The following is a 22,691-nucleotide window of genomic DNA, read 5'->3' as shown; positions in this document are numbered from 1 at the left end:
GTCATTACGTAACAAATGTATGACGCACCTTTACAAATTAACCGAAGTCCCTTTTTATGCTTGAGGCTGTAAAAGCCGGCCCACGCGGCCACTGGCCACACGTTTACCAGAGAGAGAAGGCGAAATGGAAGGTTCACTGGCTCTGACAGTTGCAGTCGTTTTGTTTTTGTCCTGTTCGATGGATGCTAGAGTGCTGATTGCTAGGAACGAGTTAGGGTCTGGGTATGGTGGAAATATTCTCACCTTTTGTAGCAACGCTGGACTCACAAGTTGCTGTTCTGGACGAGACGACTCGTGTCTTGGAAGCCCGCCCGTGTGCTATTGTGACGAATATTGCCTTTTCAATAACACTCAGGATTGCTGTCAAGACTTACTGATGGGGTTGCTAACTTGCAGTAAGTAAAAACTTAGTACAAATTTGTACCAACATTAATAATGCATGTTTGTACAGCTGCCAGTGACCCTAGATGTGGCACAACGCTGGAGGCAAGGATCAGGGGACTGGCTGGAATACAAACTGTTATAGCAGAAAGTTTTGTTGGCTTGCCAGACCATTTTCCTACCACAGAATTGTACCTTAATGAACTGAGAAGACAAGTGAGAAATGTACTGTTCAATCCTTCAGACAGGGACACTAATGATTTGCTGAATAATGAAGAGTTTCACTTGATGTTTACAGCAATTCTACAAGAGGATAATGATTTAGAAATTTGTGAAAGAGATTTTTTCAACTTTTGTGATGAAAACAAAGATGGAAGTATTCCATTCAGAGAAATTGAGCAATGTGTTGGAATTTTACCATGTAAGTGTGCAATACACTACCTTGTATTTAGACTAAGCTGTTCCTTCTATTAGATTGTGATACAGTGGATGACATGGCAACATTACTAGCTAAAGAAATATTAGTTGCTAAGTTGCAGCCTGTTTTCAGGACCCCGTTAATAAGAACAAGATTTTCAGATTCCATATTTCCATTTGCCGATAGACAAGAACCCATTGGAGTACTCAGCCTTGATGAATTTCTAATTCTCTATGATAAACTAGTACAGCAATACAACATGTTACCATCAGTCTGTGCTGGCTCCATATTTCAACTATGTAATAGCAATGAAGACCAGTTTGTGTCTGAAGCAGAGATTTTCACATGTGGGGAATAACTTCCAGAGTGAAATTTTAACCAGTTTTCTGATCCTATTTTATCTAATTGTGGAGGAGAAAATATTTTAAAGTCTTTTAACTTGTTAATATATACATTATTCTCAATAACTAAGTTATTGCTTTTTTAATTGTCACTTTTTCTGTTATATAAACATAAGATGTCATTATTATTCAAAATAATACAATTTTGATGAATTAATCCTATTGGTTGGATTTTAAATAGTTACTATGCTACAGTTGCTTGTCCTAGGTTGATAACAGTGGTCACATCCAGTGTCCGGTATTCGTCAGCCTTCTCTGGCACTGCAGCTATGAATTTGAATATAAAGCATATCTACAAAAAAAAATAACACATTTAAGACACTGTTTTGGTTAAGAGAAATCCTTCCTGCACACTAGCCACAATTACCTTCGTGTCATCAGCAGCTTTCGTGGGAGTCACTAGAAATTTAAGTGCTAATTTTCCTGCCGTCTTGTTGACAATGTATCTACATAAAAAGATCACAGATAATGTTACTAGCTGGCTGGCTTGTGGCCAGCTCACTCAGGATTCCCACCAAGTGATGACTGAGAATCTTGTTCTTGAAAGGAGTCCTCAAACAGAGCGTCATCAATCCCTGATACCTGGTAATCTCCATCAGGTATAGTAACCTTAGGAAAATACAAAGCATTTGATGCTATTGAAACACTTATAGTAATCACCTTAGCAAAGTTCTTGAAGCCTGACTCCTTCAATAACGCAGCATCAAGACAAGGATGAAAGCTGATTGTGATGGGATGTGGGTAAGGGTTGTTGAAAGACAATATGACAGAGTTCTCCTATTAACATTATTAATGTAACATGCTCAACTCCAATTACTTACGTTATCTACAGACAATTCAACTGGTCTGGACACTTTGACTGATGGCACGGAATGTCTGAGACAATGAAATGATATAATAGAAAAATTCCTTTGGATTTGATGTCAAACTCACAAAGCAACCTGTTGGATTTTGAATCGTACAGAGGATGGATTGTATTCCGACTTGCAGAGGATGTGATCACAGCCCTATAGAATCAGTAACATGATATACCTTCAAACACGTTCACCTTGCAACGACGTAATCTCTTCCCTAATATCAGCACAGGCTGTGGTCGTAATTCACTGAAAATGTATCGATACTTATAAAAAGTACCAAGAATTCTTGTTGTTGTTTACTACCTTGGATCATGAGGACATTTTAAAGGACTCTGCAAACGTTCCCTTAGTCCTAGAACTACAGTGAATTTTAAAGAAACACATTCCAAACATCGTGTGATTCCCAACCTTCATCAAGTTGTGGTATATCTGCATATATATTAGGTGGGAGGGGCTCAGGATCTGGTGATGCCTCTGCAGCTACACCCTCCAGTGGATCCTTACCCAAATCAAGTGACTGAGCAGGCACACTGAAATGCAAATGTTTACATGTTACTATGGTGACAGATTCAGTTTAGATCAACAACCCACATCCTGACAAGTTAATACAATTAGTGGTCATGACACTATTACCTCCTAGATGATATTAGGCTGGCTTTATCAAGTTTAGATGTGGTCTCCTACACAAATGAATACCATCACAATAGTGGTGATCCTATTTACTGCACACCAGCAGGGCCATGTGTTGCTTGAGTCTTCGTGATAGTTTGGCTTTGTCACGTTCGGCTTTATCTTGGAGGGCTATTTTCTTGTAGCGTATCACAAGTTCAGAGACCTGTATAACAAAGATGCTTGAGCCATACCATCAACTAGCTAGAGCAAACCCTTTTGTGAATGTCGCTAGTTGCAGCCTCTTGAAATTCACTGACTACAGAATATGACATAACATTCTCAACATAGACCAGTTAACAATTAGTGTGGGTACACTGTTATCACCTACTGTACTCTTAATGGTTGATGATGCTAATGTGATAAATAGTCAAATGCATGCATGAACAGTTAGAGGGTATCCAGGATCTCATGAATTTTTGTGTATCATAAAAACTGCTCATAAAAGAGTTTTCTTATTGTAATAAACTATGAGACAACCTTTATACCTCATATTAGCCTAATAGTGTTGAGCTGTGAGCACAACTAAAGTGCCAACAGTTTAGTCTAGTGTGGCAAGTGTGCTAACACAACTAGGTGGTCCAGTGTCCATTGTATAGAGATTGTTCATGTCATGATGGGGCCTCATCATAAAGGACAGATTGTAATCAGGAGGACATTTTGTACACATTAATTATTAACTAGTGGACACACACACACACACACACACACACACACACACACACACACACACACACACACACACACACACACACACACACACACACACACACACACACACACACACACACACACACACACACACACACACACACACGTGTATAGTACCAAATGCTAACCAGTAAAGTCCCACTATGGTACCTCACCATTCTTAGCATCAGGGATGTTAGATTGTCTGGTAGTCCACTGACAGAAGTTACATTGAAGGTACAACTTTTTGATGTCACCCTTCACATTGCCAACACTGGCACTGCGACCCATCGGCTTGCGAGGGGACAACATGGAGTCCTGCTTCTTGGATGAGTGGTCTTTAGGTGAAGTGGTCAATGCCGCAACATGAGACCGGATGCTGAGTGCACAACTACACCGTGGACACTTTAAACAATTCTTACATCTGTGAACAAAACAAAGCTACCTAATAGAGTGCACACTACTATTGGCACACAGGAGTATTGGGAACAATTTTAATAGGGGTTGAAGCTAAAGTACCCAAATCTCTGTGATATGATGTGTAAGGCCATCTTATAATAACGGTACCAAACTTGTGCAGTAAAGCAAAGTATGGTGGTACCTGTTGACAGTGTTAACCCACTTAATGTAAAGGAAGTGAGTATGTGATCATGTGTACCCTCTGGTATAGCTAGCATTTCCACATAAACCTTAATGGTTTTTGAATTACAAAAAGTTTTACCTATAAAAATCTTCCCCTCTCCCCTATACAGCATTGACCATTAACAGTAAGGATTTGAATATATTAATAACAAGTATAAGGAAAATTAGGAATTTTAAATTCGATTAGGGATCTAGAAAGAAAAAAGTGGGAAACAAGGGAGGTCACCTACACTTGCAGATATACTAGTGAACATTTAATCCCTAATTCAGTCAATAGCTTTTCAATTTAAACCTGCAAACACTCAGGATGGTGCACGATTAGACATTCCATGAATAGCTTTTGGGGCGGCCGCTATGAAAAATGTTTTACTGACATCAGAGTCGTCAACCCTCTTGCCCCATCCAACAGTGGATCCAGCATTCAATCTTGCTATAGAAAACATGAGTCTGCTAAAAAGAGAGCTTATGAGTCACGCATCCACGCCAAAGTGGAGCACAGTACTTTCACACCTTTAGTGTTCTCTGTGACCGGAGGAATGGGTCATGAAGCTACTATATTCTACAAGAGACTAGCTAGCCTGTTATCTGAGAAAAGTATTGGGTTGGGTCAGGTGTCGACTATCTTTTCGCTTACTTCGATCAGCCATACAATGTATCAGAGAGGAGCCTGGTCTTCACAAGGCCTCTACATAAAGTGTGCTCCAGTTGACCTGATCCAAGCAGAGACTCAATTTTCAATGTAATTGTGTATGTTTGTGTTTGTAACCTTTTAAGGAAAAGAATTTTCTAAAATAAAAAAAGCAATCTAGTCACCATGGAAAGTACATATGATTTCCGTTTACAAACGAAGAGAAGCCATGCATTGTGCTACTGCAAATCGACACCTTGGGCTGTCAGCAAAAAGAAATAGGACACAAAGGAGGACAAAGGTAGGTCCATGATGCGTGCATTGTACGTCCAGTGGTATGCCAAAAGGCACGTCTTGGGACAAAGTAACATTGAAAAAATCAAGCCTGTAGCCTTAGCCATTACGCTTGCCTGAAGGCATTAGGCAGGCAGGCAGGCGGGCGGGCAGGCAAGCAGTTAGTTAGTAGAAAATTCCATTGAATAATTAAAAAAAAAAATTATAACAATCTAATGGAGGCATTTAAGATTGTACTAAAGGCTTGAGAACCAATCTGCCAAGGCACCAGGATGGTATTCTGAAGCTGGTGTTTAGGTGATATTTTTGGCCAGAAAAACTCAAATCTCCATGATCCCTAATATACTACCGTACTGTACGATTGCTCAAAAACTTCTATAAAATCTCAAAACAGCATATTTATGTAACATTCTACAACTCTGTTTGTAGGTCTATTATATCATGTAGAACGATGACAGGGAGAAACCAGTGAACAGTGTGAATATATACCACCAATTTACATTAGTACAGACTACAGCTCACCACAACCACTAAACGTTAATAGGTGGGCTAAACTAGCAAGTAGTGTCAAAAATGAAGATGAAAGAAGAAACCATTTAAGTCAATAGACTGAGAGTCATAACACTTCGCTTTGTTCCACATACACATAGGAAATATCAAATGATGTGTTTGTGATATCACAATTTCACATAAAGGACACCATACAATCATGGGGTATAACTGCTTGACATACAGTATTAGGGATCATGGAGGTTTGCAGTTTCTCACACAAAAAATGTTGACTATAAACCTCACAATACCTTCTTGGTGCCTTGGCAGTATTTGTGAGGTGTAATCACAGCCCAAAAATGCCTTCAGAGCAGCCATAACACTTCCAATTAGTTGTTTTAAAAACAGAAATTTCCTACCGACTGATTAACTGCCTGCTGCAGACTAGATATTGGCTAAGATTGTGGGCTTGATTTTTTCACTGTTAGATGTCACTTCAGACCGACAAGTGTCTTTTGGCATACCACAGTATGTACAATGCATGTATCATGGACTTACCTCACATCATGGACTTACCTCACATCATGGACTTACCTCCACTGACAACACAAGTGTTGATTCACAGAAGTCCATTACGACTATAAAGGGAATTATCTATATTTTTTGGAGAAGTGTTTTCTTATACCGTTCTTTGCTCATAATGCTTACAACTGATGGAACTGAAATGGCCACTTCACTTTTAAGTAATTGATACTAGGGGTGTACACTCAGACACGAAATTGATTCTAACTGCTGCCATTCTTGTCATAATAAGGCTGCAGCACATGTTGCTGTCAGACCTTCAGTGCTGGTCACTGTAAAGTGCTAATAATTATACAACCAAGTACTAAGAATAATACGAAACGCGGTTAAAATTACGTCATAAATAAATAAATAATTAATAATTAATGTTTGAGAAAACTACGAGGCCTAGAGACATGAACTAACCGGGGATAGATTCGCCTGTGAATGAAGGCACAAACGTATAATCGTCGCTCCTGTTTGTGCTGATGACTTGACCATACGTGTAATTCTATATAACGCCCAGTACCACACCCTTGCTTAATTACTTACATATTGCGCGAAGATTAGTGATGCCCGTGCAGGAGAGCCAGAAGCCACTTGTGTAAACAAGAAGATTACAAGTAAGTTTTTATGTTTGTAACATCTCAAGTCTCCATGCCAGCTGCCAGTGGATTCATTCACGTAAATAAACAATACAAGAAAACATTAAACTGACATATGCCACGCTCTTTACAATAAGCTTACAGTTACATATAAAATACAAGTAAACAATTTTGTCTTGTGCAGCTGGCATAGCGAACTTTCTTTGTGTTGGTGTCAGGCAATTCAATACGTGCTTAATCTTTTTTGCCTTCACCTGGCGTAGCTACTAGGCTCTAGTGGCTTGGCTGTCTTCCTTTATCTGGTTCATCTGGCTTGCATACGCCTACAGCATTGTGTAGCTATCTCCTGAAAGTTGTGTATGCATAACTATAGTGTGTCACCCATCACTGTGCCATTGCTACATCACTGATGAACCTTACTTAGCTCTAGTTGATGTTGATATGCATTGCTGTATATTGGCTAATAATTTTTATCTGCATGGTGATGTTGCCTATAATGTATTGCTGCATACAATACTGCAATAATGTATAGTTCTCTCCTGTATGTTTTGTATACATATACTGTGTACACATCACTGTGCCATTTATACCACACCAATGATGTACTGGCACTTAGCTACTGGTGGCCTTTAGTTACGATGCCACTATTGTGTTATATCTGTCACTACTGTGACATATTGAGTTGATTTGGGGATAATGCATTCACCACCTAATAGCCTCACCGGGGGGCTGTCACGTTGGTGTATGTACTTGGTTGTATGTGACGCGGTCCTAGTAATAATAATAATAATAATAATTGGCTGGGACTCGTCCGAGACACCGCTGGACACGGGAAGAGAATAAAGAACTTTTACTCTGTTACTACGCCGCAAATCCTTCAGAGAGAGGTTTTAGAGTGCGCTTATTGCAGTTGTGGAACGACCGCCATTTGGGAGAAGATAGACAATGTACAGAGCAACAACTGGCTGGCCAGGTTAACTCTGTTCTACGTAGAAATGTGTTCTCAGATCTGGAATTGGCTGAATTTAAGAGAATTGCTGTACCTTCAAGTCATCTCGTACCCCCGACAAAGGGAAATGCTGACTGTACTAATTGTTCTCAACCAACTGATGACATGGCGATGACGGATGACTCTTCAGTGAATGATTCTGTGTCCGTATTGCCTTCAGAACTTATGCCCATTAAAGACAAACTCAGTTCACTGTGCCAGGAATTGAAGGATACCAACAAGTTACGATTACCAACATTACAGTCTGTGTCAAGAAACAAACTTCGTGCAATATTATCTGAGATTAATCAAGTACTACCTTTCATTCCAACTAATAGTATCGATCAACTTCATCACCTTATGTATTGTACTGCTGTTTTAGTAACAGAAATGTGTGGGTATGAGGTACATCAGTCTGGCTCTGTGCCCCAAATGTACACCCCTCCATGGAAACACCGGCTTTTGTTGAAGCTCAAGCAGCTACAAGCAGATTTAAGTCGATTAAATGAGCTGAAGCACAACCGGTTACACAACCATCGAACTCTATTAAGGTTACACAACCAGTATCATTTAGACACCTCTACAGATCTAAACACCACATGCGAAGTTATCCATCAGAAAATTCAGGCCTACTCATGTAGGCTAAAACGTTATGAGAGTCGGCAGCGTTTCAACCATCATAACCGCATGTTTAACTCTAGGAGGCATCAGTTTTTTAATTTGCTTAACAATGAAACTCAGACTGTAAACTGTCCTCCGGTGGATGCTACACTAGAGTTCTGGAAACAGCTTTGGGGCTCACCTTGTGAGCATGATCCCACTAATCTTGACGATATTTTAAAGATTTCTGACATTCCAACAATGGAAGAACCGATTATAACTCCCGAGTTGTTTGCTTATGCAGTCTCCAGAATTAAGAATTGGAAATCTACAGGATTAGACTGTTTACATGGATACTGGATTAAACACCTAACATCCCTGCATGATCATTTACGTTGCTATTTTAATGACTTATTGTGCAGTAAGGGGAACACCATTGCTCCATGGCTTCTACAGGGAAGGACCACACTAGTAATGAAGAACCAGCGGATTGGCCCACAACCTTCGAATTATAGACCCATAACTTGTCTACCAACGTACTGGAAACTTTTCTCTTTTATGATCAGTGAATTGATATACTCACATCTGGATACACATAATCTGTTGCCTTTTGAACAAAAAGGATGTCGCAAGAAGTCTAGGGGTACAAAGGATAATTTGTTGGTGGACAGGTTGATTATGGACAATGCCAGACACAGATCCAAAAATCTTTTTATGGCCTGGATAGACTATAAAAAAGCTTTTGACTCAGTTCCCCACAGCTGGATATTAAGTTGCCTGGACCTGTACAAGGTGCACCCTAAGATTTGTAAACTCATTCAAAATGTAATGAAATATTGGAAAGTGAGTTTATATTGTGCAGATCAGTACTATGGAGAGGTTACTATTATGAGAGGCATTTACCAAGGAGATAGCTTGTCCCCGCTGTTATTTGTTCTGGCCTTAATGCCATTATCTGATGTATTAAACAACACTGGCAAAGGGTTTATTTTAGAAAAAGATGGGCTAAAGCTGAATCATTTGTTATACCTTGATGACCTTAAACTATTTGCAAGGACAAAGAATGAATTGGAATCCCTGCTGAATATTGTCCATATATTCAGTACTTCCATTTGCATGTCTTTTGGATTAAACAAGTGTGCCACAGCCTCTGTTGTAAGGGGCAAACTTACTGAAAGCAGCAATATTGCTCTGCCAGATGATGTTACCATAAAAGGTTTAGATGTTTTTGAGTCTTATAAATACCTAGGAGTGTTTGAAAATAATGTGATTAAGGACTCCAAAATCAAGTCAGTAGTCATCACTAACTACAAAAAGAGAGTGAGGAAAACCCTAAAATCTGCCCTAAATGGGAAGAACATCATCATTGCCATCAACACTTGGGCGATCCCATTAGTGCGTTATACTGCAGGAATAGTAAAGTGGACACAAGCTGAAGTGAGAAGTTTGGATGTGTCTACCAGGAAATTGTTAACAATGTACAAGTGCTTCAGTAAAACTGATGATGTCCATAGATTGTATGTCCCAAGAAAATTAGGAGGCCGTGGGCTTTTAGCTGTGGAAGAAGTGATGTACCGGGAGAAGTTAAATCTGAGTAAATATTTGGCATCTAACCCTGAACCCTGGCTTCAAAAAGTTTACATTAGCAGTGAGTTTGAGCTTAATGAAACCCCAGATGATTACAAGCACCGTTGTGTTCAGGAAAACCTTGAAATGTGGAAAGACAAACCATTACATGGACAATTCCTTCGTGAAACATTGGACTCTGTTGATATGAATTTTCAATGGAAATGGCTTTCTACCAGCAATCTTAAAAAGGAAACTGAAGGATTTATATTTGCTTGTCAAGATCAAGCGGTTCCTACTAATTTAATTAAAGTTAGAATTTTTCAGCAGCCTGGGTCTGTTAATTGTCGTCTTTGTGGTTCACAGCAAGAAACTGTCGATCATTTGCTCACAAGTTGCAGTGTCATTGCCCAGTCTTTCTACAAGAAACGGCATGATGCTGTTGCTAAGTTGGTTCATTGGGAGTTGGCAAAAAAAGGTGGCTTTGAAATCAATGACAAGTGGTGGGAACACTGCCCATTGCCCGTTCTTCACAATAATTCAATGAAACTCTTGTGGGACTTTACAGTTCAGACAGATAAACATCTGACACACAACCGGCCTGACATAATATGCCTTGATTTCACAATGAACTGCTGTTTTTTGATTGATGTTGCTATACCAGGAGATAGTAGAATTTCCCAAAAGATTTCTGAAAAACGGCAACGCTATAGTGACCTGAAAATTGAAATTCAGAAAATGTGGTCTGTAAGAGCATCTGTGGCTCCTGTTATCATTGGTTCCCTTGGCTCTGTTCCTGAAGGTTTAAAAGATCAACTACAAACATTACAGATTTATCATGCTAACCTCATCCCGAAGATGCAGAAGAGTGTCTTACTGAGTTCCTGTCATATTTTACGTCGGTTTGTGACAGAACATTAAAATCCTAACCTTTTGGCTAAAGTGTGGGATATAACTTATTTTTTACATCTAGTTGTAATTCCAGCATTGCTGTGTGTATATTTAATAATAACAATGTTACAACAAAGTAAACAAAAATTAGGAATTTTAAGAGATAATAGGGAGGTCACCTACACCTACAGATACACTAGTGAACATTTAATCCTTACTTTAGTCTATAGTGGTAGACTGATTAGGGATTAAATGTCCACTAGTGTATCTTCAGGGGTGTAGACAACCTCCCTTGTTTCACATCTTTTTTTTTATTTCTATGGACCATAATCGAACTTAAAATTTCCTTGAAAGTTTTTTTTTTTTTTTTTTGAAAACCACTGATCTCAAAGATACAAGTCATCTGAGAATTATACAATCCACAAATCTAAAAAGTTAGCCATACAAATGGAACGTTGATTTCCTCTGATAATAATAATCAACACTACATGATCAAGTGATCAAAGTAGCACATCACAGCAACAGAATACAGCCTTTACAATTGCCGAGAACACATGTTGGAGTTATCCTCCATCTTACAACACAGAGCTGAATAGAATAATCACCTAGTGGAAACAAGTAAATTATTTCCTACCTGTTATTTTATTACTAACAAGAACTGATAGAACAACAGATTCTCATGAAATGTTGCCAATTGTACTACACATACATGGACTGTTGTGTGAGCTGCCATGGTCACTCTAACACATTTCTGTTGAGGCATTTGTGTATAGTAACTACAGCAGTGTTTACTGTACACAACCGGTGTGTGTTTAATTGCCATAGGCTGGATAAATGGCAAGATTATAATGATCTACTACACGCTGTAACACTCTTGTACTCATTATTATTCAAATACAAAAGCCATGAAGCTTTTATCAGTAATTGCAGCAACATATTTTGATATTTGTGAGTGGATTTGGGAAAGTGTTTTCAATACTACTTTCTACATGTATTTCCAGTTATTAGTGTATATCAAGTAGTACCAAGGAATTTTGAATGCAGAATTACACATCAAATCACATAAATTCAAAAACAATTGAAACTACTTGAATTATTCACTCGTTGTACTATTCAGACTATTTGAATATTAAATCGTTTCAACTCTAAGTTACATGCACCAAACTGTGATTTATTAATTTCACCTAAACAATTTGAGCACTTTTACATGATCTGAAGATTTAATAAACAATACAGTGTGGTGCTCCATTGGTTCAATGTGAACACAAAAATGCCACACATCCCATGGCTTCCACTCCTATTTCAGTTTTGTGGCTGACATGTATGTTACCAGGAGCTCATCGAATCCTATGGACAAGGGAGCATGTAACTCCATACACTACCAATACTATGGGCAAAATTCAAACATGGCATCCCTAATCAACAGAGTTAATCAATTATTAACTCTTGATATAATTGGTTACATCATTCTTATGCGCAACAGGGATACACTGACAATGGGCTGCTACTCCATCGTCTTATGTAAAGCTGCTTCGATAGGAAGATCATCGAGTCAAAGGTAGAGCTTGGAATAGTCAAGTGGAGTAATTTTGCGTGATTTCACGTGACTAGTGACTGTAGAAAGACTGTTCTGCTAACCCTGTCCTCCGTCATGCCATTGAACTTCGTTTCCATAGCTTCGCTTCATCGTGGCGGAAACGTGACGTGTTCGAGCATGCGCCTCAACAAAATATCCTAATTAGGAAATTTTAAAAGCTACTTATTATAGTACACAGGCAACCATGTTTGAATTTCGTATTTACGGAGTTACATGCTCCCTTGTCCATAGGATTCGATGAGCTCCTGATGTTACAGTAAGGCTAGTGACATGCACAAACGACAGCCAAGAGGTGTATGATATGCACAAGAGGATTAACAAAAATATTTAAGGTCAAAAAATGATTGCTTTAGAAAAAGCAGCACCATTAAGCTTATAATATACAACAGGGAGAACTCTTGATTGAATGGTGGCCATAATTCTCCATGTCTGAGATACCACCAGGTGTTGCAACATATTCTAAATATGTCTTCTATCACACTTTTATAGCCATTTCAAAATTGCACACTTCAATCGTGATGCACTTGGGCTTGCCATCCCCCCCCCCCCCCCCCGACTACAATCTAAAGTTGTATGTTATAAATCACATCAAATGACAAGACTCATTTCATGATAGGTCACTATGCAATAAGGTCAATGTGTAATAAGGTCACTGTGTAATAAGGTCATGATGTGGGAGGTTATTGTCCACTACAGCCAACACTTGTGCACACAATGATCTGCTTATAATGCAGTCACTTGCTATAATAAGGTCACAAAATATGATTCATAGGTTATGAATACATTAGAGTTGCTAAGACAATTGTTTAGAGCTCTGCTGCTTCATGCACCTAATCATTCAGAACAGCATTAGGATCCTGAACAAAAAAGTATTTATTCAACATTGATGGTCAACATGATCAATAACAGACATGGCCAATTTGAGCACAACAGAATAGTCGTACCAGACAAGTCAGATTTGTGTCAGTCATGTATCAGGGTCTTTGCTAAAGAAAATGGTATAGCGGTACATATGTAGTACTCCTCCATTTTGCTTAAAATTCTTTTAAAGGAATTTAATAAAAAAACTTTGGGTCTGGGATGTATTTCCACATTCTTCACAGTTTTAGATACCCATAGATGATACATGTTTCTGACTCACTGTATTTACGGGCCTTGCCTTCTCACAGGTCTCTAGTGGGATAGCACTTAAATTAAAATCTTACAATTGCTTTTACACAGCTTAAAATTGCTTCCAGAATCAATCTTTTGAATGTCATTTTTGAAAATTTTCCTGGGATGGGCATGTCCCTAGATCCCCCCCTAGCTACAGTAATACCCCCCCACTGGCACTTTACTGCGTATGCTCCCTCTTGCCTATATTTCTAAAATTATGCATAACATTTATGTACCAACGTTACACCCCTTCTACTCCACTTCCAGTAAATACTCAACAAAAATTCTGGAGACAAACTATAAATCCCCTACCATTTATTGCTACCTAATATCATATGCAATGGAAATTGTTACATGTCATTTGCAATATTATTAATTTAAAAATAAAGTAGGGATACAAGTATTAAAACTAGTGAAACAAGAGAAGGAAATGATATTACAACATAGATCATTGGCATGTAATAGTAATTTTGTTCAATAGGGATTTTCCCACAGTTATCATTCATATATCTAATACACTGGTTTGTTTAGCACACATGTGTGACTGTTCCATTAGAATATTAACACATGGCTGTTGTATTAGGGTGACTGCTTTATTAGAGTATTTCGAGCAGGCCTCACAACCAGCCTACATAATATTTTCAAGGGAACAACGTGGTCTTTCCATACCTCTTTTTTACCATGATACCAGTAAGAGTCATGATACCAGTAAGAGCCATGATACCAGTAAGAGTCATGATACCAGTAAGAGTCATGATACCAGTAAGAGTGCTGCTAGATTGTGAAGGGACATAATGTGCAGCTAAGAGTACCATAGATAGTAAATATATATATAGGACACATTTATAATATTATCTATGTGAGTATGGTGTCTATACAGCAGCCCAAGCACTTTAAATAATTTTGTGACAGAAAGTGTTGATATGGAAAATTTATACCTCGATATGGCATTTTTGTATGAAGATGACAACTACCATGACTGAAGATATAAGGCAAGGTAAAGTGTAGCTAGAGGACAGATACTCATCAGAACCTTAAAAGGCTGGTTATTGTGGTGTAATATGGTGATCAAACAATGCATTGATTAGCCTCTAGCTGCTGTGATCAGGCAGACAGGCAGGCAGACTAAAATTCGGGGCTTGGGTTTTTTAAAATCAGTATTTGTTCTTCTCAAAGGGTTTTGTTTTTAATGTTGTATCTGGTGAAAGACTCTTCCATACAGGTGCCTTTTGTTGTGTAAGATATTTCTATGATGGTTTTATGGGTAGCAATCTTGGGGGGGGGGGGGGGGGGGGGGTGTCACTGTGTGGATCCCTACTATACAGTACTGTAAGACAGCATGGTAGAGTGAACAGTGATGTGAGCAGGGATGATAGGTACAGGGATCCAGACTACGTAATACTCATTAGCGTGTTGCCCCTAGTGGGCTTTGCTAATACCTTTTCTGAGTATGGGCAGAGAAAGGCAGTGGCTACACACATTGTACACAAGATGCTAATACCTTCCTTTCCTTGACTTCGCCTCAAGTGGCGGGACTGTGTCAAAGCAGTTAGGGCAGTAGAACGAGTCCACCTAATATCAATTAATTCCAAATAATGCACACCAACGTTACAACTTACTGAGGTGGTCGCACATTCAGGACATCTGATCTTCACACAATATTTGCAGAAGTATTGGTAAACAAGAGAGGAGAATGTAGCACATGAACACGCGTACTGCACGCGATCTTCACATTCTAACGTCATCGCCATAGCTAATCGTTTTTGACCGATCACCGGGTATAAATTTGCGGCATTCGATAAACTTTGTGACCTTAGCTTGTCATCCGTAGCTCTCACTTACCTTGCACAATGGCTGATGATAGAAAGATTTTGTGCTTGTTTGACGTTGACGGGACTCTCACTCCATCGAGAAAAGTAACTAATGCTATTATCACCTTCAGCTGATGGTAGTTGCTATGGTATGGCTACAGGTCATCACTCCGGAAATGAAAGAATTCCTACTGGACCTTAAGAAGAAAGTAGTCATAGGAATAGTTGGTGGATCAGACTACGACAAGATGCAAGAACAGATGGGAGGGGACGACAGTAAGCTATCGTATGAAGTATTCGCGGGTTAAATTTTAGCGATGTGTATTGCTATTATAGTTACCAAGATGTATGACTATGTGTTCTCCGAGAATGGATTGGTAGCTTATAAGAGTGGAGAACTACTTGCAATACAGGTATATCATACCACAGTGTTATACATATACAATTACAGTATGTATACAATCCTTAGAGCATTAAGAAAGCAATGGGAGAAGAGAAGATCCAAACTTTTGTCAACTTCTGTCTCCGATACACAGCAGACTTGAAGTTGCCCAAGAAAAGGCAAGTCACATGTAAACTGTTATGGATCAAATGAGGTTGTGTTTCTCCAGGGGTACATTCATAGAGTTCAGGAATGGGTTAATCAACGTGTGTCCAGTTGGAAGGAACTGCACACAAGAAGAGAGGATGGAATTCTTTGAATATGATAAGGTAATCATGTCGGAGGAGGGGGATTAGAATCTGGTATGGAGTGTATACTATTGTGTCCTGTCAACCCTGTTATAGGAACATGGTATTAGAGTGAAGTTTGTTGAAGCTCTAGAAAAGGCATTCCCTGACATGGGACTGAAGTACTCCATAGGTAAGTCAAGCTGTATGATAAACAATGTTATAAAGTCACTGACAGGGGGACAGATCAGCTTCGATGTCTTTCCTATTGGATGGGACAAAACCTTCTGTCTCCAATTTGTGGAAAAGGAAGGTTACAAAGAGATTCACTTCTTTGGGGACAAAACGCAGCAAGTAAATACAATAATAATAAACTACAGAGCATCGTGTGTATATTACCTAATAGGGTGGAAATGATTATGAAATATTCAATGATTCACGGACTATCGGACACACGGTTACAAGCCCAGATGACACAAAGGCACAACTCACCAAGCTCTTTTTATAGCACAACAGTGACCTTATTTCCCTATTGTATATAATTGTTACTTAGTTTCAACATGAATTGATAATGGTGTGAACTCCACAACACAAGGTCCACACACTACACAACATGGGTTATGCAAAAATACGGCACAGATCCAGCCCATGCCAGCTGGGTGTATTTCAAATTTTTGGTAGTTTGGGGGCAGTTACAACTGGGTTGGTTTGAGTTAGTAAGTTTCTGCCTTCAGTCTTGTAGTCATATGAACAATTATGTTCTTCAGCGTATCGATGTAGTGCACAAAATGTTGACCCACACCTGTGGAGCAGTTCATAATTACATCATTTATCACTAGTAATTGACTTACCTGCAAGTATATGTTGCGGCTATTCTGGTCTTCTTACCACACATCGTACACCTTCTTTTCTTGTTATGTAAGCTTGTGTTTGTTGCTGTTAAACTAGGAAATTCCAGTTTATTGCTGGCGGAGCTGTGACCATCCAATGACGTAAATATTGGCTTTCTGATACTATGTATTGGAGGTAAAAATGGTCCACCTAAATATACAAGAACATCTAATGTGTTTACTACCAAATGTTGACCAGCTAACCATTTCCACTATTAGTAGAATAGCCAGTTGTTGTTTTCTTGTTTTTCCGTCTGTTCAGACTTCTACTAGTTGGCTTTTTACTAGACATTGTTAACTGATCAAATCTGTCAGCTAGTAAAATTTCTTCTTCTCGACGTAACTTTTTACTAGCAGAATGAACAAAGTGAGTCTGGAAAACAACAGACCTCACATACAATGCCAAAATTACACAATGTTTTTACTTGCTCTTCGCCACCAGCATCTCGTGATTTAGGTATAATGTATTCATCAACAAAACCAGAGTCAATGCTGTTAAAAGGTGCGTCATGATCAGCATCAAATACTAAATGTCTTCTAGCACAAGATGGAGGCCTTGTAAAGTTTTTGTTCTGCACAAGAGGTGTGGCTTCCTTACACTGCAATGATTGCCTATAACAAATTATCATCAGAGAAATGCATAAAGAGATCAAACAATCTAAACAAGGGTAATAATAACCACTCTGAGGATCGTCATGTCAAAACAATGACAAGAGACAAAGGAGGTTGGACACAATTTAAGTGCCCCTAAAACAAATTATGCAAAACTCGTTTTATTGAAGAGGTTTATACATCGATCTCAGTTTAATTTGATAAAGTATCATTGTTCTGATTATAGAATACACAAGTGGGAGAAGTTATACACACCAAACCACAACTTATTAATTTCACCCCAATCACCAAGCGCTTTTACAAAACAAACTACATCCATCACCTTGAAGCTTATTTGAAGCACCATCTGAATATCTTATCAACCCCAGTCAACCCCATCGTTTTTCAAATTTGTATTATGACTATTGAGGGTCACAAAGAACAGAATGCAATTCAGGGCAATATATTTATGTGGCGCTTAGAGTGCCTCCAACCTCCCCTGGACAAGACATTAGTTAATTAAGATGATAGACTGTCACTTCTACAGCTTTGATGGAAAAAATTCTCCAAATTGAGGACACAAATGCACAATCTTAATATTTACGTTTACCCAAATTATTGGAATTTGTCTGAACACACAAATATTCAAAGGACACTGATTGTGCAATGACCCATGTTGATATTTCCATAATAAAAGTAATTGTTAACAATAAAGTCTGCAAAATAGCAACATTATTATTTCGTTACCAGGAAAACAGGACATGTGGGCACAAACTACACCTCATCACAAAACAGCTCATATCTGTAACTTTATTATAAAACCATTGCAATTACATAACTAAGCCTGATGAATGTTTTTCCTATTTAATGAACCTCACTAATAGTCTAACACATGGAGACAAGCTACAATCTCTGATGGTCCACCTAATAGAACATTACGGTTGGTTATATATCACTTAAGAACCACCACTACAAATGCAATCTAGAAATTTTTTTTTTGTGAATTGTGAGATTTTTCATCTCATGACTTTTGCTGTCACACACTTATTAACTTGATGAATAAAATTTTGTCCAGCACACAAAAATGCATAAGTTTACTTCACGCAACTATTGCTGACCTGTTGAATTGCTGATCATCAGGATTAAGTGCTGCTAGTTTTGGTAACTTTCTATTAATAGAGTGTTTTCTTCTAGTACCACTGTCTGACTTTTTACAAGTGATAGAAGGCAATGTTGTCCTACTACAACACAAACAATATACACGTACACACAATCTAAAGAATTAGTCTTACTTGTGAAAGTTCACTTCTTCAGGTTTAGCCTAGAATGGAAAAAATCACATAAACACACATGTTCAGACTTGCAAACATGGTCTCACATGTTTTCGTTTCTGTGCTAAGCGAAATTTTCTGCGTAGTTCTTGTACCTTCTTCATCATCGACTGCTGGTCATCTTTCTCTTGCTGTGCAACACACCTCATCACATTGTACACATCAGTTAGTACAGTAACTCACTTGTGATAGTGACACACACTCATCATCACAAGCATTATATGCAGAACCACTAACAAGAGAAAAAAAAGAAAAAATTTGAAATCATTCATTGATTGCTAGGGGACACCTAGGAGTGGTATTACAAACAGTGACAATTTCACCAATAAAGTATATTGGCTGGCTGTTAATAGATTGAGAATTCATTGGCATATGATATTGGCAGGATTATATATTTGGTGGATACACCAAATTCTACCAATCCATCAAATTAAACACCTCACCAGTAAACTAATATTATCACTGGTTCACGCTTACCTTAGTGATTCAGTACAAGGTGTCATATTTCCATCACTTGGGTCATACACTTGTACCATCTCACCATCCCTAATGGAACAACCACAATGAACTACTACTGATAATACTGATGATGGAACTTGCTTTAGAAATATTAATGTAACCCTCTTATCAGAATCCCACAGATTATTCCTGAAAGAGACCACATGTTAATTATGTTCCTAGTGTTTTGTAATATTTGCAATACCTGCTATCCAAATCAAAGGAATCTTCCAAGTACACTATGATAAATATGCAATTAAACACAATTACTAAATCAATCAGACATTCCACTAACTTCTGCTGGCATGAATGGGTCCACCTCTCATTGACAACAATAACTGAAGCCTTGCTCCTGCTGGTATACTGCAACACAACAATCAACCACAAATCAACAACTATTCATACTTGTATTCCTGCAGGCAAAAGTCATCAAGCAACTCTGACTCCTTGTACACCAACTGCTGCTGAAACACTGGGATACCTGATTAAAAAGATGTTCGATTAAGAGTGAAACGTGCACGTGTAATACACCTCCAAATTAACACGCTATTCTCACGATACCTAGCTTACAAACTTCACATAATCATTAAGGAATAGTATGGATATTAGTGGAAGTATTTACCAGTCGCTTACCCTCTAATCTCTGTATTCTGGCCTTAATCGCTAGGATGGTCTCGAATACGCTAATTGTCAACTCGTAGATGGTTCCAGTAAGCGACTCTATAGTAATATTAATCTCGTCTTCTTCGTTGGTCATGTTCGCGTGGACGGTCTCCCACTAAACAACTATCAACAGTAGCGGCCCAGCCCCAGGCGGCACCCCCGAGTCGTCGTTAAGGAGATCTCGTGATACATTTACGTATTCGCGCAATTTTCAGTTTCGATTTGGATTCTAGTTAATTTCGTCCTGCCTGTCACCTCATGAAAAAGAACAAGCAACAGTGGTAATAATGCCGAGAATTAAGGGCAAAGGAAAAGGAAAAACTATCAGTGGCACTATTCCAAATAAAGCCCATCACTTTGATACGAGGTTGATTATTGCAGGACTTATCGTCGCGTTCCTGGTGTGGTTGTTCTTAACATTTTGTTATATTTTGGGATTCTGGAACACCGTTAGTTTGCTATTTTCTCCATGGAGACTATCATTGTTGACAATAACTGTGATTGTTTTTATATCGGTCATTCTCTTTACTACAATCTTTATAGTCATAGTGGGACGGTGTAACACGAACAAGTTGTTGAAGCAGTGGGAACAGCAGGACAATCAAGTTACAGTTGGGTTCCTTCATCCTTATTGTTCAGCTGGTGGTGGAGGTGAGCGAGTGTTATGGAACAGTATCCAAGCCTTACAGGATCGTTACAGTTTTGTCCAGTGTGTTATTTATACTGCTGACTCTAAGGGTGACAATGACAAAATCATCACTGGGGTTAGAAGGAACTTTAACATACAACTGAAGAGACCAGTTAAGTTCATTCACCTTCGTTCAACAAATGTCTTAAAACTCAAAACATGGCCACTTTCTACTTTACTAGGACAAAGTATTACATCGATGTGGGTGGGAGCTGAAGCATTAATCTCCTTCATACCAAATGTGTTCATCGATACAACGGGATTAGCTTTTAACTTGATCTTGTTCAAGTGGCTGGGTCGATGTAAGACATCTTGTTATGTACACTACCCGACTATTAGTACAGACATGTTAAAGGTGGTGGAAAATCAGACACAAGCTTTTAACAATGCAGCCTGGATTAGTAATAGTATCATAATGACTAAATTGAAGGTGTTCTATTACAAGGTGTTTTCAATGTTGTATTCTCTGGTTGGTAACAGATCAGATGTAGTAATGGTGAATTCTTCCTGGACACATGGTCACATTAAACAGCTGTGGAACCCAAAGAGACTATCTATTGTGTACCCACCATGTGATACTAGTGCATTTATGTATGCTTCAGCAACACCAACTAAGGAAGGTCAATTTAGGGTCGTGTCAGTTGGTCAGTTTAGACCAGAAAAGAATCACGAAATGCAAATAAACATTCTAGCAAAACTTTTAGAGAATGTACAGCGCAAGGACTCAGTCGTATTTGTATTTATCGGGAGCTGTCGTAACCAAGAAGATGAGCACTATTTGGTGACTTTGAAGGAATATGCTATACAATTGGGTATCAAGAAGAAGAACATTGAATGGAAAACAGGTATTCCATTTGAAGAACTGAAGAAGGAGTTAAAGAAGGCTACTGCTGGCTTACATGTTATGAGTAATGAACATTTTGGTATAGGAGTAGTTGAATGTATGGCTGCTGGCTGTGTCATAGTTGCTCACAATTCTGGTGGACCTCGGATGGACATCGTGAAGGAATGGAAAGGAGCAATGACTGGTTTACTGGCTGATACTGTTGACAGCTTTGTGGAACAATTATTGATAGTTTATGAGATGAGTCTTGAACAACGTGAGGCTGTTGTGTCTACCGCACAAGCATCTGTCAATCATCGATTTTCTGTGGAATGTTTTCATACTAATTTCCTTAGGGCAACTGAAGCTCTTTTTAATGTATAAAATTAGCAGGTAAATCTGTAGATTTGTTATTTAATATTTTCTATTGATATTTTTTCCAAATGTGGTTTGGGTTCAAATTGCATGCTTTAGAAATTTATCGTATAGTTAAGCACGAATTTTTGAGGTATGTAGTTCCTGCAGTTGAACGAATTTCAGTGTTTTGATCTTGTCACTCATTTAAGATTGTCTATAACACCCTTGAGTAATCCCATTTTCAATGCACACAGCTAAGCAACTAGATGATATGCAAAAAATATTATGTCCCTCTAAAATCTGGCATATACAGTAACTGGTGGAGGTAGCGGAATTTTAAGAATCTTATGATGTGCATGAAATCTGTCCACCTGATCATTTGATTTGAAGTCATACGCTTTTCTTACCAACTATTACATATAATTAAACAGTTATTAGTGTTTTACTGATATGAGATTTTGCTGATATTTGATATTGGATACTATTTTCAAGATAGCCAATCTGATAGAGTATTAAATGTCTGACAATGTATTGAGTTGGCAATGCATTCTCCTACATTACAATGTTGTACTGCTTAAATGTACATTTGTAGCATTATTGCCACCAATAACTCCATTCAAGGCCCTCCACCCTAGAGCTGAGTTTTTCCAACAACCAATCCGATCATCAGTTACAACACTATCAGTTTTTGTGTATTCATTCCCAATAATGTTTGATGCTTGAGGCATTGGGAGACTTTCTTTTAGCGGGACAAAGTAAAATCAACCAACAAGAGACTGTAGCTATAGCAAGTGATAAACAAACATTTTCAGAGAAACAATAAAATCTCATCTTCAATATGATAATCCTTAATAGACACAAAGAGTAGAGGATCTCTTGTGTTATCTATACCAAGGAGTTATACAAGATGGCCTATTGTTGGAGGATGGTACAAGGCA

General features: G+C 38.5%; 5 protein-coding genes across 5 annotated transcripts; 3 read left to right on the top strand and 2 right to left on the bottom strand.

Moving 5' to 3' along the window:
• The first annotated feature begins 43 nt into the window (after window positions 1-43).
• Window positions 44-1,357, top strand: LOC136236426 (uncharacterized). Its single transcript, XM_066026578.1, has 3 exons — window positions 44-395; window positions 452-802; window positions 856-1,357. The coding sequence occupies exons 1-3, from the start codon at window positions 125-127 to the stop codon at window positions 1,155-1,157; spliced, it is 924 nt and encodes a 307-aa protein (XP_065882650.1). The 5' UTR covers window positions 44-124; the 3' UTR covers window positions 1,158-1,357.
• LOC136236422 (dynactin subunit 4-like) lies at window positions 1,294-15,229 on the bottom strand. The gene is made up of 15 exons (XM_066026574.1): window positions 15,052-15,229; window positions 14,934-15,004; window positions 3,593-3,840; window positions 2,942-2,985; window positions 2,788-2,892; window positions 2,691-2,737; window positions 2,466-2,587; window positions 2,361-2,415; window positions 2,249-2,303; window positions 2,134-2,207; window positions 2,022-2,076; window positions 1,861-1,977; window positions 1,703-1,809; window positions 1,568-1,646; window positions 1,294-1,492 (listed from the first exon to the last, which is right to left on the bottom strand). The coding sequence occupies exons 1-15, from the start codon at window positions 15,181-15,183 to the stop codon at window positions 1,385-1,387; spliced, it is 1,419 nt and encodes a 472-aa protein (XP_065882646.1). The 5' UTR covers window positions 15,184-15,229; the 3' UTR covers window positions 1,294-1,384.
• On the top strand, window positions 15,190-16,493 carry LOC136236427 (phosphomannomutase 2-like). The gene is made up of 8 exons (XM_066026579.1): window positions 15,190-15,348; window positions 15,405-15,519; window positions 15,580-15,656; window positions 15,713-15,804; window positions 15,855-15,954; window positions 16,030-16,105; window positions 16,151-16,266; window positions 16,319-16,493. Exons 1-8 carry the CDS (start codon window positions 15,283-15,285, stop codon window positions 16,418-16,420), a joined length of 744 nt encoding a protein of 247 aa, XP_065882651.1. The 5' UTR covers window positions 15,190-15,282; the 3' UTR covers window positions 16,421-16,493.
• On the bottom strand, window positions 16,466-21,713 carry LOC136236425 (AN1-type zinc finger protein 4-like). Its single transcript, XM_066026577.1, has 14 exons — window positions 19,856-21,713; window positions 19,628-19,703; window positions 19,518-19,585; window positions 19,428-19,461; window positions 19,325-19,372; window positions 19,202-19,270; window positions 18,908-18,956; window positions 18,772-18,855; window positions 18,686-18,714; window positions 18,512-18,634; window positions 17,228-17,414; window positions 17,007-17,175; window positions 16,764-16,953; window positions 16,466-16,714 (listed from the first exon to the last, which is right to left on the bottom strand). The coding sequence occupies exons 1-14, from the start codon at window positions 19,977-19,979 to the stop codon at window positions 16,579-16,581; spliced, it is 1,386 nt and encodes a 461-aa protein (XP_065882649.1). The 5' UTR covers window positions 19,980-21,713; the 3' UTR covers window positions 16,466-16,578.
• LOC136236421 (GDP-Man:Man(3)GlcNAc(2)-PP-Dol alpha-1,2-mannosyltransferase-like) lies at window positions 20,034-21,844 on the top strand. The gene has a single exon (XM_066026573.1). The coding sequence runs from the start codon at window positions 20,173-20,175 to the stop codon at window positions 21,778-21,780; it is 1,608 nt and encodes a 535-aa protein (XP_065882645.1). The 5' UTR covers window positions 20,034-20,172; the 3' UTR covers window positions 21,781-21,844.
• The last annotated feature ends 847 nt before the right edge of the window (window positions 21,845-22,691 follow it).

This window comes from Dysidea avara, chromosome 10 (assembly GCF_963678975.1).
Source record: "Dysidea avara chromosome 10, odDysAvar1.4, whole genome shotgun sequence".
NCBI lineage: Eukaryota > Metazoa > Porifera > Demospongiae > Dictyoceratida > Dysideidae > Dysidea > Dysidea avara.
The sequence above is the reverse complement of the archived record's forward strand: the minus strand, read 5'-3'. Positions and strand labels throughout refer to the sequence as shown.

Bases quoted from the DNA above. Each gene is read 5' to 3' on its own strand.
- LOC136236421 (XM_066026573.1), top strand. From the start codon at position 20,173: ATGCCGAGAATTAAGGGCAAAGGAAAAGGAAAAACTATCAGTGGCACT.
- LOC136236422 (XM_066026574.1), bottom strand. From the start codon at position 15,183: ATGGCGATGACGTTAGAATGTGAAGATCGCGTGCAGTACGCGTGTTCA. The intron at 2,208-2,248 runs GTGAACGTGTTT...CTGATTCTATAG, and splicing joins AGAGATTACGTCGTTGCAAG to GGCTGTGATCACATCCTCTG. The intron at 1,978-2,021 runs GTAAGTAATTGG...TAATGTTAATAG, and splicing joins TTGAATTGTCTGTAGATAAC to GAGAACTCTGTCATATTGTC.
- LOC136236426 (XM_066026578.1), top strand. From the start codon at position 125: ATGGAAGGTTCACTGGCTCTGACAGTTGCAGTCGTTTTGTTTTTGTCC. The intron at 396-451 runs GTAAGTAAAAAC...ATGTTTGTACAG, and splicing joins GATGGGGTTGCTAACTTGCA to CTGCCAGTGACCCTAGATGT. The intron at 803-855 runs GTAAGTGTGCAA...TCCTTCTATTAG, and splicing joins ATGTGTTGGAATTTTACCAT to ATTGTGATACAGTGGATGAC.
- LOC136236425 (XM_066026577.1), bottom strand. From the start codon at position 19,979: ATGACCAACGAAGAAGACGAGATTAATATTACTATAGAGTCGCTTACT. The intron at 19,462-19,517 runs GTTAGTGGAATG...TATTTATCATAG, and splicing joins ACCCATTCATGCCAGCAGAA to TGTACTTGGAAGATTCCTTT. The intron at 18,856-18,907 runs GTGAGTTACTGT...TGTGTTGCACAG, and splicing joins AGTGTGTGTCACTATCACAA to CAAGAGAAAGATGACCAGCA.
- LOC136236427 (XM_066026579.1), top strand. From the start codon at position 15,283: ATGGCTGATGATAGAAAGATTTTGTGCTTGTTTGACGTTGACGGGACT. The intron at 15,955-16,029 runs GTAATCATGTCG...ACCCTGTTATAG, and splicing joins AATTCTTTGAATATGATAAG to GAACATGGTATTAGAGTGAA. The intron at 16,106-16,150 runs GTAAGTCAAGCT...AGTCACTGACAG, and splicing joins GGGACTGAAGTACTCCATAG to GGGGACAGATCAGCTTCGAT.